The sequence below is a fragment of the Amblyomma mixtum genome, chromosome 1 (genome assembly GCF_055824585.1).
Source record: "Amblyomma mixtum isolate Tamu chromosome 1, ASM5582458v1, whole genome shotgun sequence".
In the NCBI taxonomy this organism is placed as follows: Eukaryota; Metazoa; Arthropoda; class Arachnida; order Ixodida; family Ixodidae; genus Amblyomma; species Amblyomma mixtum.
In genome coordinates this window covers 10,840,956-10,857,271 of record NC_143012.1, presented here as the reverse complement: position 1 = coordinate 10,857,271, position 16,316 = coordinate 10,840,956, and the positions used below count along the sequence as shown (strand labels likewise).

Here is a 16,316-nt window from a genome sequence, read left to right as displayed (position 1 = left end):
GGAGTAAACATCAAAACGCCGATGCGCTAAGCCGTCTGCCACTAGACGCAACTGTTGACGAACCATTTCCACCAGGAGACGTTCTGATGTTCGAAGCACTGCCAGAACCTCCGCTTACAGCAGGCACAGTTGCAGCATCTACGCAGAAGTGCGCAGCTCTCCGGCTAGTTTACACAGCTGTTCAACAAGGCAACGTGCATAAACTCAAAGGGGACAACTTCGACGCTTACCGCAGGCGAGCTACAGAGTTGAGCACCCATCGCGGCTGCATCATATTTGGGTCCCGAGTTGTGATGCCGAGAGAACTACGCGCACAAGCTATGTCTCTCATCCACGCCGGACATCGGGGCATCGTTGCAATGAAAAAGTGTGCCAGAAGCTACATGTGGTGGCCTGGCATTGACAACGACATCGAAACAGTGGTGCGAGAATGCAAGCCTTGCCAGAGCAGCCGGAGCGCCCCGCCGAAAGCTCCTGTCCCAGAATGGGAAAAGCCAGACACACCATGGCACACACTGCACATTGATTTTGCAGGACCAATTGAGGGCTGCACTTTCCTTGTGGTCGTAGATGCCTACACAAAGTGGCTTGAGATAAGGCAAATGGGACAGACGACTTCAGCAGCAGTCATTGACAACCTCCGATCACTATTTGCAACGTTCGGCCTGCCGCGCAAGGTAGTGTCGGACAACGGAACACCGTTTGTGTCTGCGGAGATCCTCAAGTTTTATCGCGACAACGGGATCTCATCAGTTACATCGGCCCCCTACCACCCAGCGACAAACGGACAAGCCGAGCGCTACGTAGCCGAGCTAAAACGCGCCCTTGAAAGAGATCAGACAGGCTCGCTGCAGCGCCGCCTTGCGCGCTTTCTCTTCAAGCAGCACACGACGGTTCAGAGCACAACAGGCGAGACCCCCTCGAAAATGATGTTCGAGCGTGAAATGCGAACCCAGCTCACAGCCATCCTCCCCGAGCCAAAGGCAGAGACGTTCCGGGAAGAAAAAGCAATTCCGCGCTGCGGCACGCTTAATGAGGGGCAGCGCGTCCTCGCCCGACAGTTTCTGAAAAAGCCACGCTGGGAGGAAGCTACAATTGTCAGACGCATAGGCCTGCGCTCTTGGCTCGTCAACATACATGGCACAGTAGCACGCCGACATCTCAACCAGCTGCGTAGATTTACGACGCCGTCTGAGAGCTGTCCGCCAGCGGAGAGAGCACGTGCACCATCTTCCCACATAGCCTGGCACCTCTTCCCGGAAGAAGAGACTTCGCCCAGGACAGACCTAGGAGACACAGCGAACAACAGCCAGCCTACAAGTGTTTCTCCCCCGAGCGCACAAAGCCAGCGCGCCTCCACGCGTGAGCGCCGACCCCCTGCACGATACCAGGCAACTTTCTAAGGGGGAAGGAAGTGTTGTGTCCCCTTATTGCTTTTGTGTGTGTGCGCCCCCGCACCCTCCTCCTAACGACCACTCGCATCCTCCTCCTAACGACCACTCGCATCCTCCTCCTAACGACCACTTGCCCCTCGTCGCACGCTGTCGCCAGATGCCCCCCCATGGTGCGCCCCCGCATCCTCCTCCTGTTTTGGGAAGCCACTCCCTCCCGTGGACGCTTCTCCGCTCCCTCCTTTCTTCGGGCGGCCAGTTCGGCTCCTGCCTCGGTCGACGCTGGTCGCACCCTCATCGGCTTTAAATAAACGAAGTCTTAAAGTACCGTGTGCGTCTTTCGCTGCATTCAACACAGCGACCGGACACGACAAGAACAGAACCGAGCTGCGCAGAACCAAGCCGAGCTGAACCGTGCCGAGCTGAATAGAGCCGAGCTGAGCTGAAGGTGAAAGGAACTAAGGTGCACTGCCACTGTGCAAGGATTTTCATCACTGTGCTGAAACTGTGCCGCATCGACAGTCCTCACCTAGCTCCCAGTCTCTGAAGAATTCTCGGCACGTGAAGAGGTTCTTATGTACCATGCGAATGCTCACCAATACCACCTGCGATTACATGCGACACAGTCCCCAAAGCTCCAATTATTCACACAGCGCACAGCATCCCACACACTCCATATATATGTAATTTCGCACTAGGAAGCTGACTTTTTTTCCCTCTGACATGTCACCTCTCCGTGTTTCCAATGGTACTACAAGCTGCTAACTGCGATCAGTGTGTTCGAATGAAGCGTGCAGACTGCGGTGCGCAGCCGCGAGAGAACGTCTGATACCATACAGAAGATATATGCAGGAAGGAAAATCATGAAGAAAAAAATGAGCACGAAAAAGGCCACCACCGAACACCCACCCAGGGTAAGCCTTCTCCAGAGTTTTCCGCGCGCAATGAGAGCATAACAATTCTTCCGTACAGCTGTGCTAACGAGATATGCACGAAAGGGAACGTACTCAATGCAGGTTATGGCTGACTGAGATTACGTAATGAAACGGTCCCTTCTCGATACCTAATTAAATTATCTAAGCAGTTACCAACCGATATTTTTTTAACTTCCTTCCGCAAGGGCTTCCCGCTCAAAAGAAATAACTTCAGAATGCGAAATTGAGGCTGACTGCTGGGATGAACGATCCTGTGCGGCCGTCCGTGTCTCAGTAAATCACTGAAGCTGCACGCGCAAAGAAAAGTAACCGAAAAGATATGGGGAGTAACACTAGCTGCGAAGTGCAATTTGAGAGGACAAAACAAGGAACTGAACTTAAGAACCTCGCGCGATGTATCGGATGACGTAGGCCCTGCAGTTACCCTCCCTCTCAGAAAACACACTAGCATGCCGTGTGGTCAGATTGGTATCAGATTCATTTTCTCCTGGAAAAAGTGGCAGGCTTTTAAAGCAGTTAAACGGAGAAGACGCACGGAAGCAAGTGTTTAGCCACATTGGTTTTCCTTTGCTGGGTCTTCGGTACGCCTAGAGACGATATTAAGTCGAGAGTACTATTAGATGAAGAAGACGACGAGTACACAACACAACTGTTCAGTTACGCTTGTTAAACACGAGGCGTGATCGGCTGCCGCGACAGAATCCTGCTCTCGTCCACTGGCCAGCGAGGAAGCAACTTGAGAACTCGAAAATCAGGCTGACTGCTCTGGTCGTGAAGTAGAGTTTTCGCTCTAAAAGGGATTGCTCAGTAAACAAAACGGACGAACCACCAGCTGAGCCTGCTGTTCGTTTTCATATATATTTGCTCATATCTCTTCTCATCGTGGCGCTGCTAGAATCAATAATATTCTTCCTTCACCTGTATAACAGTTAAGCAGTCAAGGAAAATTCGAATTGGAACTCACACTTATAAGCATGATGACCACTCCACTATCACAAAAACTGTGACTGCCCTATTGAAGGACATGAACATCACAGCCACAACAGAAGTGTGGCAGTACGGGAAGCGCATATACTGGAGACATCCAAGAAAAGTTTCCACAGTTCTGCTTTTAGGGACTTAGCGGACGCCGCAGCGCGCAGGCTAAAATCAACGATGTGCTCACCGTGTGCAAGTCCTCTGTGAGTGGTGACCTCTGCCGTCCAAACCTTCAGCCGCAGCTTCAAGGAGAACATGTCCTGCGCTTCTGGTAACCCACAGCCGCGCCCACGTACAGCAGAGGCCTGCACAAATTCGTCATCCGGACGGGTGGAACGGGGAAGATGAAGAGCTAGAGGTACCCGTGGCGTCCTGCAACCGCAAAGGCACTGCATACAGAGACCCGGAGAGAAGGAAAGAAAAGGCAGAGAGGTTAACTAGCGAGTCCTAGGACAACAAGCCTAACCGGAGGGTTGTCCCGCCGGCGGATAAGACATTGGTCAAGGAGCAGGAGTGTGTTTGGAGAATACTACAGACGACATCTTTCCTAAGTCCTTACATACCCAGCAAACTGAGGTGAAGCCGAAGTGTAAATTGTGTAGGGGCCCGGCGGCATATGATCATATCCTGTGGGAATGCAAGAAAGAGCCGCCCCCTGTGGCGCTGCTGGAAGATCCTAATAAAGTGGACGGACCCAAGCGATAGTCCCGGGTTTCTCAGGTGACATCTAACTTTCCCCCGTGCGCGTTGCATGCCTGGAGAACTGAAATAAACTGTTTGCCCGCGGGCCATTTTTTGATGTGTTGTCCTTCGCGACCAGCACAGTGTTATCGCAGCTAGCGGAAGGTCTTGGCCCTGAGTGCAGAGCCCCAGCCTCGCTAGAAACCCCACAGAGTTAATGATGAATACGTGGGTAACCTGCGATGTGCTGATGACTGACTTGCCAAGTCACTCAAGGGATCGATTGAACACCATGATCACCGAGTTATTCCAGCAGAGGAGAACGTTTGGTCTAAAAATTAATTAACAGCACTGAAGTTATGTTCAACGGTCATGGAAGGGAACAACAGTTAACGATTGGTAACGAATGGTAAAGGACATAGGGTGGGTGTTGACCGCAGATCCGAATCACGAGAGTGAAAGAACTAGAAGAAGAATGGCGTCGAGCGCAAATGGCAGGTTCTCTCAAACCATGAATGCCACTTTACCAATATCCCTCAAGAGAAAAGTATACAAGAGCCGTACCTTACCGGTCTCACCTATGAAAAAATGGAGACTAACGAAAAGAGTTCTACTTAAGTTGAGGAAAGCGCGGCGATAGGAGTAACGTTAAGATTCGGTCAAGGAAGAAACGCGTACTGACATCTTAGTGGAAGTCAAGAAAAAATTTATGATGGTCGATTTGAGTAATTAGGCCCAATACGAACTACGAATAGCAGTTCGGTTTTCACTTCGGTTGATTGTTCAGATCCAGTGTTCGAGGATGGCAGTTTTTCGGATATCGATAATGGCTTAATGCCCATATATATGGAATCGGTCACTGTCTAAATTCAATGACCACTCCAAGCGCCCTTATGCTGCTGTCTAGCGATACGCCACTACACTTCTAGGGAAGGTGCTCCCATCGGTGGGACCCGGGTTGCTTGTGCTGGTTTGCGACCCAGGTTGCTCTTCCCGAGCAGCCTTTCCAGATTAATGCAGCTGACATGATGGGCAGGTTGCTAAAAATATATTTCATAAGCCTTACTCGGCGCGGTTCAGGTGTCCGCCTATATATGTAAGACAGATACTGCGCCATTTCCTTTCCTTAAAAAACCAATTTACCAATTTAGTCTGACTACACGCACTGCAGGGCAAAGGCATCTCCTACGTCTCTCCAGTTAACCACCTGTCGTTTTCCAGCTCAGGCCGCCGTACCCCCGCAAACTTGTTTATCTCATCTGCCCGCCTATCATTCTGCCGCCCCATGCTACGCTTGTTCCCTCATCCACTCCTCCCGCTTCCGGTGTCGTAATGTGACACCTATCATTCATCTTTCCATAGCTCGTCGCATTGTCCCTTTTCGTTAGCCTCCGCAATTCTGCATCATAGGCTAGTACAGGAAAATACAGCTACTGTATACTTTACTCTAGACGGATATTGGTAAACTGAAATTGATGATTTGAAAGAGCCTGCCATACGCACTCCACTGGTCTTATTCTCCCAGTTATTTACCTCATGATCCGGATCAGCGGTCACTATTACACTAAGTAGACGTGATTCCTTGCTCCTTCTAGCACCTTGCTACCAATTCTCAACCGCACTGCTGTGCCTGTAACTCACTGATCCTGCTCTGCAGTTCATCTCGTGAGTGTATAAGCAAGGTAATGTCATCAGCGAATCCCATGCTACTTAAGTATTTTCCAATAACTGTTATCCCCAAGTGTTCCCAATCCAGGTCTCGGAATATCTCCAGCAAACCGATGGTGAATAGCACTGATCTTATTGTGTATCCAAGCCTGGCATTGGATATTGGAATTTTACTGCCCACTTTATGGAGGACTATTGGAGCTGTGCAGTAGTTATGTACAGCGCGTGTCCCCTAAGACATTGCAGAATTTTTAAAAATGGGATTTTTGTGTTAGAAGAGCGCTTTTGCAGCAAACCATTGTTAGCAGTGTAATACATCAGAACACAGCTAACAAGTGCTAACAGTCTGATTTAATAATACTGAATAGCGAAATTTCTACCAATTAATGTTGGGCTCCTTAATAACCGAAAGGCGTGTAGAGTGACATCCATATATGTATTTAGAATTTAGAAAACATGGTTACCCTCGGCTCTGCGGCCCAAAAAAAATGTGGCTATTTCGGCAAGTTACGTGCCCCGGACAGGTTGCTTTGCCTGCAAGCTTCTCGAAAGTGCATGCATTTTGACGCGATGTAGCCAAAATTTCTTCGACCGCAACGCGCAGGGTAACCGTGTTTTCTAAATTAAAAAAACAGATATGGGTATAACTTACGGTGCGTTACACGACTCCCAATTATTAAGGAGCTTGACAGTAATAGTTCAAAAGCTAACAATTGAATGTTATTTAACCAGCATATCCTAGCATATCCTGTCAGCATATCCTAGCTGTGCAAGTATTCTTGGTACCCTCCTAACCTCCCATACCCAACCTAACCAAACCGTCTAACTTAAGGAAGCCCGGACTGCCATAGAATTTTGTCTAAATTTCAACCTTAACCAGCTTTTAACCCAGCCAAGGCCTATCACTGAACTCGCCAAATATTCTTGACCTCCTTCCACACTCCCATAATTTGAATGACACTCCCATGATTTGAATTTGGTTGAGCAGTCGCTCAACCAAAGCATTTTGCCGATTTACTGGAAAATCGGGAAGGTTGTTCCTCTTCGTAAATCAGACAACAAAACATCCCGTTTAAATTATCGACTCATATCGCTGACCAGTATTCCGTGTAAATTATTGGAGCACATATCATATTCCTATATCTATCGTTTTTTGCCCTCTAATTCCTTCTTTACATCTGTTCAACATGGCTTTCACCCTTCCTTCTCATGCGAAACTCAGCTCCTTCATTTCACGCCTTCATAGCACAGCCTACTTGATCGGAATTCCCAGTTTATTTGTTTATTGAGGTTTAACGCCCCGAAGCAACTTAGGCTATGAGGGACGCCCTAGTAAAGGGCTCCGGAAATTTCGACCCCCTGGGGTTCTTTAACGTGCACTGACATCGCACAGTACACGGGCCTCTAGAATTTCGCCTTCATCGAAATTTAGCCGCCGCGGCCGGGATCGAACCCACGTCGTTCGGGTCAGCAGCCGAGCACCATAACCACTGAGCCACCGCGGCGGGGCGGAATTCCCAGGCAGACTGCATATTTGGGGACTTTTGCAAGGCCTTTGATAAAGTACATCATAAGCTCTTAATGATTAAACTGTCACCGAATCTTGATCATGCTGTACTAAACTGGCTTGAACATTTTTTATTAATCGCTCCCAGTACGTCTCTATTAACGATTGTAATTCTTCCTTAACCGAAGTAACATCAGGCATGCCCCAAGGCTCCGTTTTAGGGCCACTTTTATTTCTAATATACATTAGCGACTTGCCAAGCTGTGTCTCTTCTTGCATGCACTTATACGCTGACGACTGTGTCATTTATCGTGAGGTTCGTAATGATGAAGATATACTAATACTTCAGTCCGATTTAAGTAACATTGCTCTTTGGTGCACGAAATGGCGCATGGAGCTAAACATTAACAAGTGTAAAATAAGGCGTGTCTCCCGACAAGGTGAATGTACCTCGGTGTACACACTTTACAACACTCCACTTTAGTCTGTGCCTTCATATACATACCTTGGCCTAACCATTTCTTCCACATTAAACTGGAAAGTTCACACTAACCATAGTATTAGCAGCGCCAATCGCACTTAAGGATACTTGAGACGTAATTTCAGTAAAGCCCCTACTTCATAAAAGCTTCTTCGTAAAACGCTAATCCTACCCAAACTCGAATATGCTGCCTCCATCTGAGATTCTAATCAAAACACTTTATCTCATGCTGTTGAAATGGTGCAGAATAATGCTATTCGATTTGTACTTTCTAACTATAACCGAACAGTCAGCATAACGTTAATGAGGTCTAATGTCGGTTTGCCGTGTCCGTCTTTGCGCCGTAAAATTTTTCGCATATGCTTGTTTCATAAAATTTTCTACCATGAGACTCTGCATCGTGAATTCATCATGCAGCCTAGCTACCGCTCCTGACGTGTCGACCATCGCAACAAGGTTGCTGTTCCTAATTGCCGCACTAACACCTTTTATTATTCATTCTTGCCAAACACATCTAATGACTGGAACCCCCTTCCCGCAGGGATTGCATCTATATCAGATTACACTCTTTTCAGGCAAGCCTTGTACAATCATTTTTGTGATGTCACCTAAGATTTTATTAATGCCTTCTTTTCCTTTTTGCTGTTTTGTTTGTTATTGTTATTCGTGTCTTCTTTTGGTTTTCGATTTACTTTTCTGGTGCAATTATATTCATCCTCTCGCTTTTTAACTGTTCACGCTATAAAATTTATTTTGTATTTTGTACTATATACCTGCCGCTTTCATGTTCTGATTTTGCTTTTTGTAACCCACTCCCCCTACAATGCTTTGGCGATTGAGGGTATGCGAATGGGTATGTGAAATAAATAAATAAATAAATAAATAAATAAATAAACCTCACATGCCCAACCTAACCGAACTACCTGACATCAGGAAGCCCGATTTCTCATAGAATTTTTTTTAACTTAAACCTTACTCAGCCTTTAACCCAGCCAAGGCTTTTGACTACATTCTGCAAATATCCTTGACATCCTTCTAACCTGCCATACCCAACCTAACCTAACTGCCTAATATAAGGAATCTCGGACTGTCATAGAATTTCGTCGGAATTTAACCCTTACTCAGCTTTTAACCCAGCCAAGGCCTGTTAATAAAGACTGTGCAAATATTATTGGCCTTCTTATCTCCCATACCCAACCTATTCAAACTGCCCAACATAAAGAATCCCAGACTGTCATAGAATTTTGTCTTAACTTCAACCTTACTCGCTTTTAACCCTTCCCAGGCCTATTACTAAAGAGAGTGAAGATATTCTTGACGTCCTTCTAACCTCCCATACCCAACCTCAACAAACTGCCTAATACAAGGAATCCTTGACTGTCATGGAATTTCGTCTGAATTTAACCCTTTCTCAACTTTTAACCCTGGCAAGGCCTGTTAATAAAGACTGTAAATATTATTGACCTTCTAACCTCCCACACCCAAACTAACCAACCTACCTAACATTAGGAATCTCGGATAGTGATAAATTTTTTTCTTAATTCCTACCTTACTCAGGTTTTAACCCGTCCCAGTCCTGTTACTAAAGAGACTGCAAATATTCTCGACCTCCTTCTAACCTCCCATACTCAACTAACCAAAATGCCTAAATCCTGGACTGTCATAGAATGTCGTCTAGAGTTTCACCCTTACTCAGCTTTTAACCCAGCCAAGGCCTGTTAATAAAGACAATGGAAATATTCTTGACCTGCTTTTAACCACCCGTACTCAACCAAACCAAACTGCCTAACATAAGGAATCCCGGACTGTCAGCATTTTGTCCTTATTTGAACCTTACTCAGCTTTTAACCCAAAGAAGGCCTGTTACTAAAGAAAGTGAAGATATTCTCGACCTCCTTCTAACCTCAAATACCCAACTAACCAAAATGCCTAATATAAGGTATCCCGGACTGTCATAGAATTTCGTCTGAATTTTACCCTCACTCCGCTTTTAACCCAGCCAAGGCCAGTTAATAAAGAGAGTGGAAATATTCTTGACCTGCTTTTAACCTCTCATACCAAATCTAACTATACTGCCTAACATAAGGAAACCAGGAATGTTCTCCATTCTGCTTTCTTGTGCAGCTTGCTGTCTATGGCTTCCCGTCCTCACCGACTGACACGTGTTATGCATCGATATCTTCTTGGGAATTTGGCCTGGATCTGCGACTACCAACAGCTGACAACGGGCCTTATCTGAGCACAGTAGACGTCATCACCTTCACGTCCGAGTCTCGTGGAACATCGACGCATCCGTCAGCGGAAGCACTGCACCGCCCCTATTTAAGCAGCTGGCATCTACGAGGCGCTTCCAGTGGGCATGGGAGAGCGGCTACCATGCGGTCGCTAAGTTCTCCATTCTGCTTTCTTGTGCAGGTTAGTCAATCTGAATCGCTATTTTGCAAACGTACAAGCAATGTATGTTTGCTGCTCTTCCCTTGCCCACAAGTGCTTGCTGCCACCTTGAATGATTGTGTATCCACTGCAATGTTACTGTTACTTTCCGGCGATGTAGAACTAAATCCTGGTCCTAACAAGGATGTCGACCGTCAGCATAGTGAAGTTATGGCCGCGATAAATGCTTTGTCGTCCAAGTTTGATACACGACATGAAGAAATGATGAATGCCATAGCTGAACTCAAGGTTAACCAGGAAGCGCTGTCCGACACTGTTTCAGACCTTTCTAATAGGATGACTGCCGTGGAAGCCGCGGTTGAGTGTCTCGAAAACATGCCTTCTAGTAGCGATGTTACTGCAGCAGTCCAAGAGGCTGTTTCAAATGAGAGCGTTGCGCTCGCGTCCAGACTGGACGAGCTGGAGGACCAGTCAAGACGCGACAACTTAATATTCTATGGCATCTCTGACAATTCGTCAGAAACGTGGGCACAATCGGAAGCCCAGATCCAACACTTTCTTTCGAAGTGTCTCAATCTGAATTCCTCGGAAGTCGCGATTCACAGGGCTCATAGGTTAGGCAGCTTTGGAAATGGCAAAACACGACCTGTTATTGCTAAGTTTGCGTCCTATAAAACTCGAGAATATATACTTTCACAAAAATCAAAGTTTAAAGAAGAAGGCGTTTCTATCGGCGAAGATTTTTGTAAAGCAACCCGTAAATCGCGGAAAGCCCTTAGTGATTTCGGCAAGGCTAGCGGCCAATTCTATTCTTTACGCCACAACAAATTGATCATAGGTAAAAAATGCTACGCTTACTGTGCAGCTACTGACGAAGTATGCGAAATCGGACCAGCCAGGAGTGCAATTACCCCAAAAAGAGACATCACACCACCAGGTTCACCCACCGCACATTCAAGCTCAGCATAGCTATCTCATGATCGAACGCAAACAGACTACATATAGCTTCTTTTCACTAATGTCCGAAGTGTCATCAACAAACGTACATCACTATCGTCACATATCGATGCATGCTCGGCTGATATTGTTGTGCTCACCGAAACTTGGCTCTCAGCAAAAATAAAGAATAGCGAAATACTAGACTGCGAAAAAACATACAAGTTTTACAGATACGACCGCGATTTCCGAACAGGCGGAGGTGTACTGATTGCCGTGAGCTCTGCTATCAATTCCTTTGCTATCTCTATCGATTCACCACTAGAAATCGTTTGCATCCATGTTAGCTTTCCAACGGGTGACCTTATCTTTTGCGCTTGTTATAGATCCCCATCCTCACCTACTACTTTTTGCGCCGACCTTCATGATGCCCTGAATAAATTAATTGTTCGACACCCGAAATCACACTTATTCCTACTGGGTGATTTTAACTTCCCAAACATAGTGTGGCGAAACTGTATTCCCTCCCTTAAGCAGCCATCCTCCGAGTGCACTAATTTTTTAGACACCTGCGCCGATTTTAATCTAACCCAGCTAATTAACAAACCCACACGTACCACCAGCACATCGTCTAATATTTTAGACCTCTGTTTTACTACAGCTCCAGATTTGGTCTCTCCGCCAACGTACCTAGAAGGACTGAGTGACCACTCACTGCTTCACTTCACAATTAGGAAGAATGTTCGTCCTAAGAAAATAGTTAAGACCATATGTGATTACAATGCCGCCGATACCACGTCCATCACAGCTGAACTAGAATCATTCATTGCCGACTACACTGAGAACTTTTCCGAACTTACTATTGAAGAAAACTGGTCCTTGTACAAAAATAAACTGATAGAATTAATAGATAGATACGTACCTAAAATTAGGATTCTCTCAAATACTACCTCTCCGTGGTTTAACAAAATCCTACGCCGCTTATGCAACAAAAAGAAGCGTATTTTTCGTCGCGCTAAAGCATCTAACCTTCCTGAACGCTGGGCAGCATATCATCGCATTCATGTTGAATATTTAATGGCTGTTAAAGATGCTAAACAGAACTTTTTTGACAACACCCTCCCATCACTTCTGCAATCTAATCCGCGTAAATTCTGGAATATTGTTGGGGGCAAAGAAGATAAGGTAATTCAACTAACCCGTTCTGACAATATTTCCATTCCTCCGAACCAGTGTTGTTCCGTTTTAAATGATGTGTTTGCTTCCGTTTTCCAGAAAAGTGCTAATATTTTACCGTCTGTAACTACTTTCTCTTATTTTCCAATGGACCCTATCAGTATTGACTGGGTCGGTGTGCAAAAGTTGGTTGAGAACTTGAAAATGTCTTCTTCGCCCGGTGACGATGCAATCAACTCTAAAATGCTGAAACTCTCTGAACCCTACTCTTCTATTATGCTTTCAATGATTTTTTCCCAGTCACTCTGTTCCTCAGTACTTCCAGGCGATTGGAGGGTTGGCAAGGTTGTTCCAGTACCAAAATCAGGTAACACTCATTCTCCCGATAACTATCGTCCTATATCACTCACAAGTATACCATGTAAAATTTTGGAGCATATCATATACTCTCATCTGATTGATTTCCTTGAGTCTAATTCCTTCTTTTCAGCAGAACAACACGGTTTCAGGAAGACATTTTCATGTGAAACACAGCTTGTATGTTTTACTAATGACCTTTTTGCTTACACTGACTTGAACATTGATGTAGACTGTGTGTTTTTGGACTTCGTGAAAGCTTCCGATACTGTTTCCCACGATCTCCTAATTCTTAAGCTTAGCATGCTTAACATTGACCCTAACGTACTGAACTGGATTAAAAGCTTCTTATCGAATCGAACTCAGTATGTCTCTGCTAACGGCTGTTCCTCCTCTCACACCTCTGTGACATCCGGTGTACCACAAGGGTCGGTACTGGGACCTCTTCTCTTCCTAATTTACATTAACGATATTCCTGAATGCATTTCTCATTCTTCTATCAGGCTTTTCGCAGACGACTGCGTCATCTATCACAAAATATCTAACCAAACTGATTCTATTTATTTTCAGGATGATCTCACAAGCGTATCTAACTGGTGTGATAAGTGGTGCATGCGACTAAACGTTAATAAATGTAAAACGATGCATGTGTCACGTCGCACTAACATCACTGATAACAAGCGTACTTATGTTCTTCACGACATTCCACTTGAATCAGTTAACTCCTACAAATACCTAGGTGTTCATATCTCACGTAACTTATCATGGCATAGACACGTCCAACATGTCGCAAATAACGCCAACAGGACTCTTGGATACTTGCGCCGAAATTTCTCTACCACGCCTCTGCCGATAAAACTAACCCTTTATAAAACATTAGTACGACCAAACCTAGAGTATGCATCTGCAGTTTGGGATCCTAATATAATCACACTGATAAACACATTAGAATCCATTCAAAATCGTGCAGCACGTTTCATCTTAACTAACTATTCCCGTTACGCCAGCATTACTTCTATGAAAAGCACACTTGCCTTACCAGACCTTTCTTCGCGCCGGAAGTGTTTTCGACTATGTCTTTTCCACAGACTGTATCACCATAACCCCCTGTTAAAGGATCATCTTTTTTCGAGCCCTTCATACATTTCATCCCGTTCCGATCATATATTTAAAGTCGGTGTTCCATTTTCGAGAACCAAATTGTGTCATGATTTTTTTATTCCTAAAACCAGCGTTGACTGGAACGACCTTCCGCCCTCCATCGCTGCCATTACCGATGTTGATAACTTCAAGAAAACTGTGTTTTCTGCCATCATATAACTTGTTTTGTATAACTATGCACTGTATTTTTTTTGTTGTTGTACCACTCCTTTCTGTAATGCCTTCGGGCCCTGAAAGTATGTGAAATAAATAAATAAATAAATAAATAAATTCTACCTTACATAGGTTTTAACACAGCCCATGCCAGTTACTATAGACAGTGCAAATCTTCTTGACCTCCTTCTAGTCTCCCATACCAAACCTAACTGAACTGCAGGACATGCAAGTCCGCAACCTCACAGAATTTTAAGGCGGAAGCCTTTAATGCTTCATCGTTGTAAGCAGGGGTTGTCGACAGAAATGTCACGCTTTTCAATTGGTCGAAATGGTCCTGACATCACAACGCGCGAAATTCAAAGGGGGCCAATTGTACTTTGTCTAGTAACCATGCAACCAATTAAATGGATGGTACAGTGATGCTCCAAGTGGGCTGAGTTTAGTTAATTACTTCATTAACCAGTTAGCCTAATTAACCTTTCTAGTCAACCAGGTAAGTAAATAAAACCGAGTAGGAAATTGGTCCATTTGGGGAATCGAACCTCGGTCTCCGGAGTCCAACGACAAGGTGGTCCTGGCCTTGGATCTTAAAGGCGCATTCGACGACGTGAAACACGAAGTAATCCTGGACCACCTCAGTAACACCAACTGTGGCCACAAAACATTCAACTACATAAAACAATTTCTTACAGACCGTCAAGCCTACATACGCATACAAGATGCGGAACACGGGCCATACACCATCGGCTCGAGGGGAACACCTCAAGGCGCGGTCCTGTCTCCCCTCCTCTTCAATTTGGCAATGCTTCATCTTCCCTCCAAATTGTCTTCTTTGCCCGGGATACATCACGCTCTTTACGCGGATGACATTACAATCTGGGCCACGCAAGGTAACCTGGGCCACATGGAATCCTGCCTGCAAGCAGCGGCGACCCTAGTCGACGACTACGCGGCCTACTGCGGACTCCAGTGCGCCCCATCTAAATCAGAATTTGTGCACATACGTCCCTTCCCTCGGGACACAACGCCGCTTTGAATCAGTCTCCCCTCGGGACCGATCCGGGAGTCCAAGGAGATCCGCGTCCTTGGTCTCTTCATACATCATCAACGAAGGGTCGACACTACCCTAGCCAAACTTCGCACAGTGGGAGACCAGGTGGGCCGCATGGTCCGCCGGGTCTCCAACAAGCGGGGCGGATTACGAAGCAAGGATGCACTGCGGCTTGCCCATGCTTTCGTGACGAGTAGAATCCTCTACTCAACCCCCTACTTGCACCTGCGCAAACATGATGACGACCAACTGGAGGTCATCCACCGGAAAGTCATCAAGCGGGCTCTCGACCTCCCGGTCACCACGTCCAACCAGTGACTTCTGGCCTTGGGCGTGGTAAACACATTCCGGGAGCTTCGAGAAGCCCACTTAGTCAACCAATACACGCGTCTTGCACAGACCACGTCCGGTCGCCGCCTCTTGGAGCGGCTACACATCAAACATGATTACCATATTGAGGAAAGGGAGAGAGTGCCAGAACCCTGGAGACGAGCCCTCCGGGTCCGACCCCTTCCCCGCAACATGTCCAGAGAAGACCATAGCGGTAGTCGCCAGGCGCGCGCGGAAGCGTTGGCGCGATACTATGGTAACCAAGAACACGTGTATTACGTGGACGTTGCCGGCCCACACCACGGGGTGTGGTACACGGCCGCAGTCGTACACAACACAAACACAGTTAACGGGCTCACTTTCAAAGCCTACAGCGCAACACACGCGGAGGAGATTGTCATTGCTCTGGCTCTCCCTACTCCCAAGTCGAAACACATCATCACCGACTCGCGAGGGGCCTGTCGGAACTATGAGTTAGGCTGGGCTCCCCCGCTTGCCTGGCGCATATTGGAATATAGCTGCCGATGCGAAGATCCAACTCCACGCAACCTGATTTGGGCCCCCGGTCACCAGGGCCTACAGGCAAACGAACAGGCCGATCAGGCCGCCCGCGCACTCTCTCTCCCTGTCCTTGGAAGCCTACTCCCAATCAGACAATCTGGCCCTTACATTCAAACACATCACCGATTACTACAAGGAGGAGCACCGGCGCTACCCGGCCCCTTGTAAGGGACTGGATCGCGCTGACGAGCGCCTCCTCATCAAAATTCTTACTAACACTGTACTGTGCCCGGCGGTACTTAAACATTTCAACGCATCCTTTCATGGCACGTGCCAGTTCTGTGGGGAGGTGGCTGACACCTTCCACATGGTTTGGGCGTGTCAATCCAACCCATCTATCCCCCCCAACCCCACCAGACAGGACTGGGAGGCGGCCCTGCTCGGCTGTCAGGACCTAAAGACCCAAAAGGCCTTGGTTCACCGGACGCGGGCGGCGTTGCTTGCCAATGGGGCTCCACCGGAATAGGGGCTCCACCTAGTATTGTTAGGGGAAAGGGCCAATAGGGCCTACCCAAATCACCTCTGTGTAAAAATTTATTGCACTATAAATGTT

At 46.7% G+C, this 16,316-nt stretch overlaps 1 protein-coding gene across 2 annotated transcripts in view; it reads right to left on the bottom strand.

Moving 5' to 3' along the window:
* The window catches only part of LOC149365445 (uncharacterized), a 54,804-nt gene that overhangs the window by 5,936 nt on the left and 32,552 nt on the right, over positions 1-16,316 (bottom strand). Inside the window, exon 3 of one of the 2 annotated variants that reach the window (XM_089584997.1) lies at positions 3,492-3,693. In XM_089584997.1, coding sequence (XP_089441123.1) covers positions 3,492-3,693 — 202 coding nt within the window. The remainder of the gene's footprint in view (positions 1-3,491; positions 3,694-16,316) is intronic. The other variant, XM_089585064.1, reaches the window with a different exon arrangement.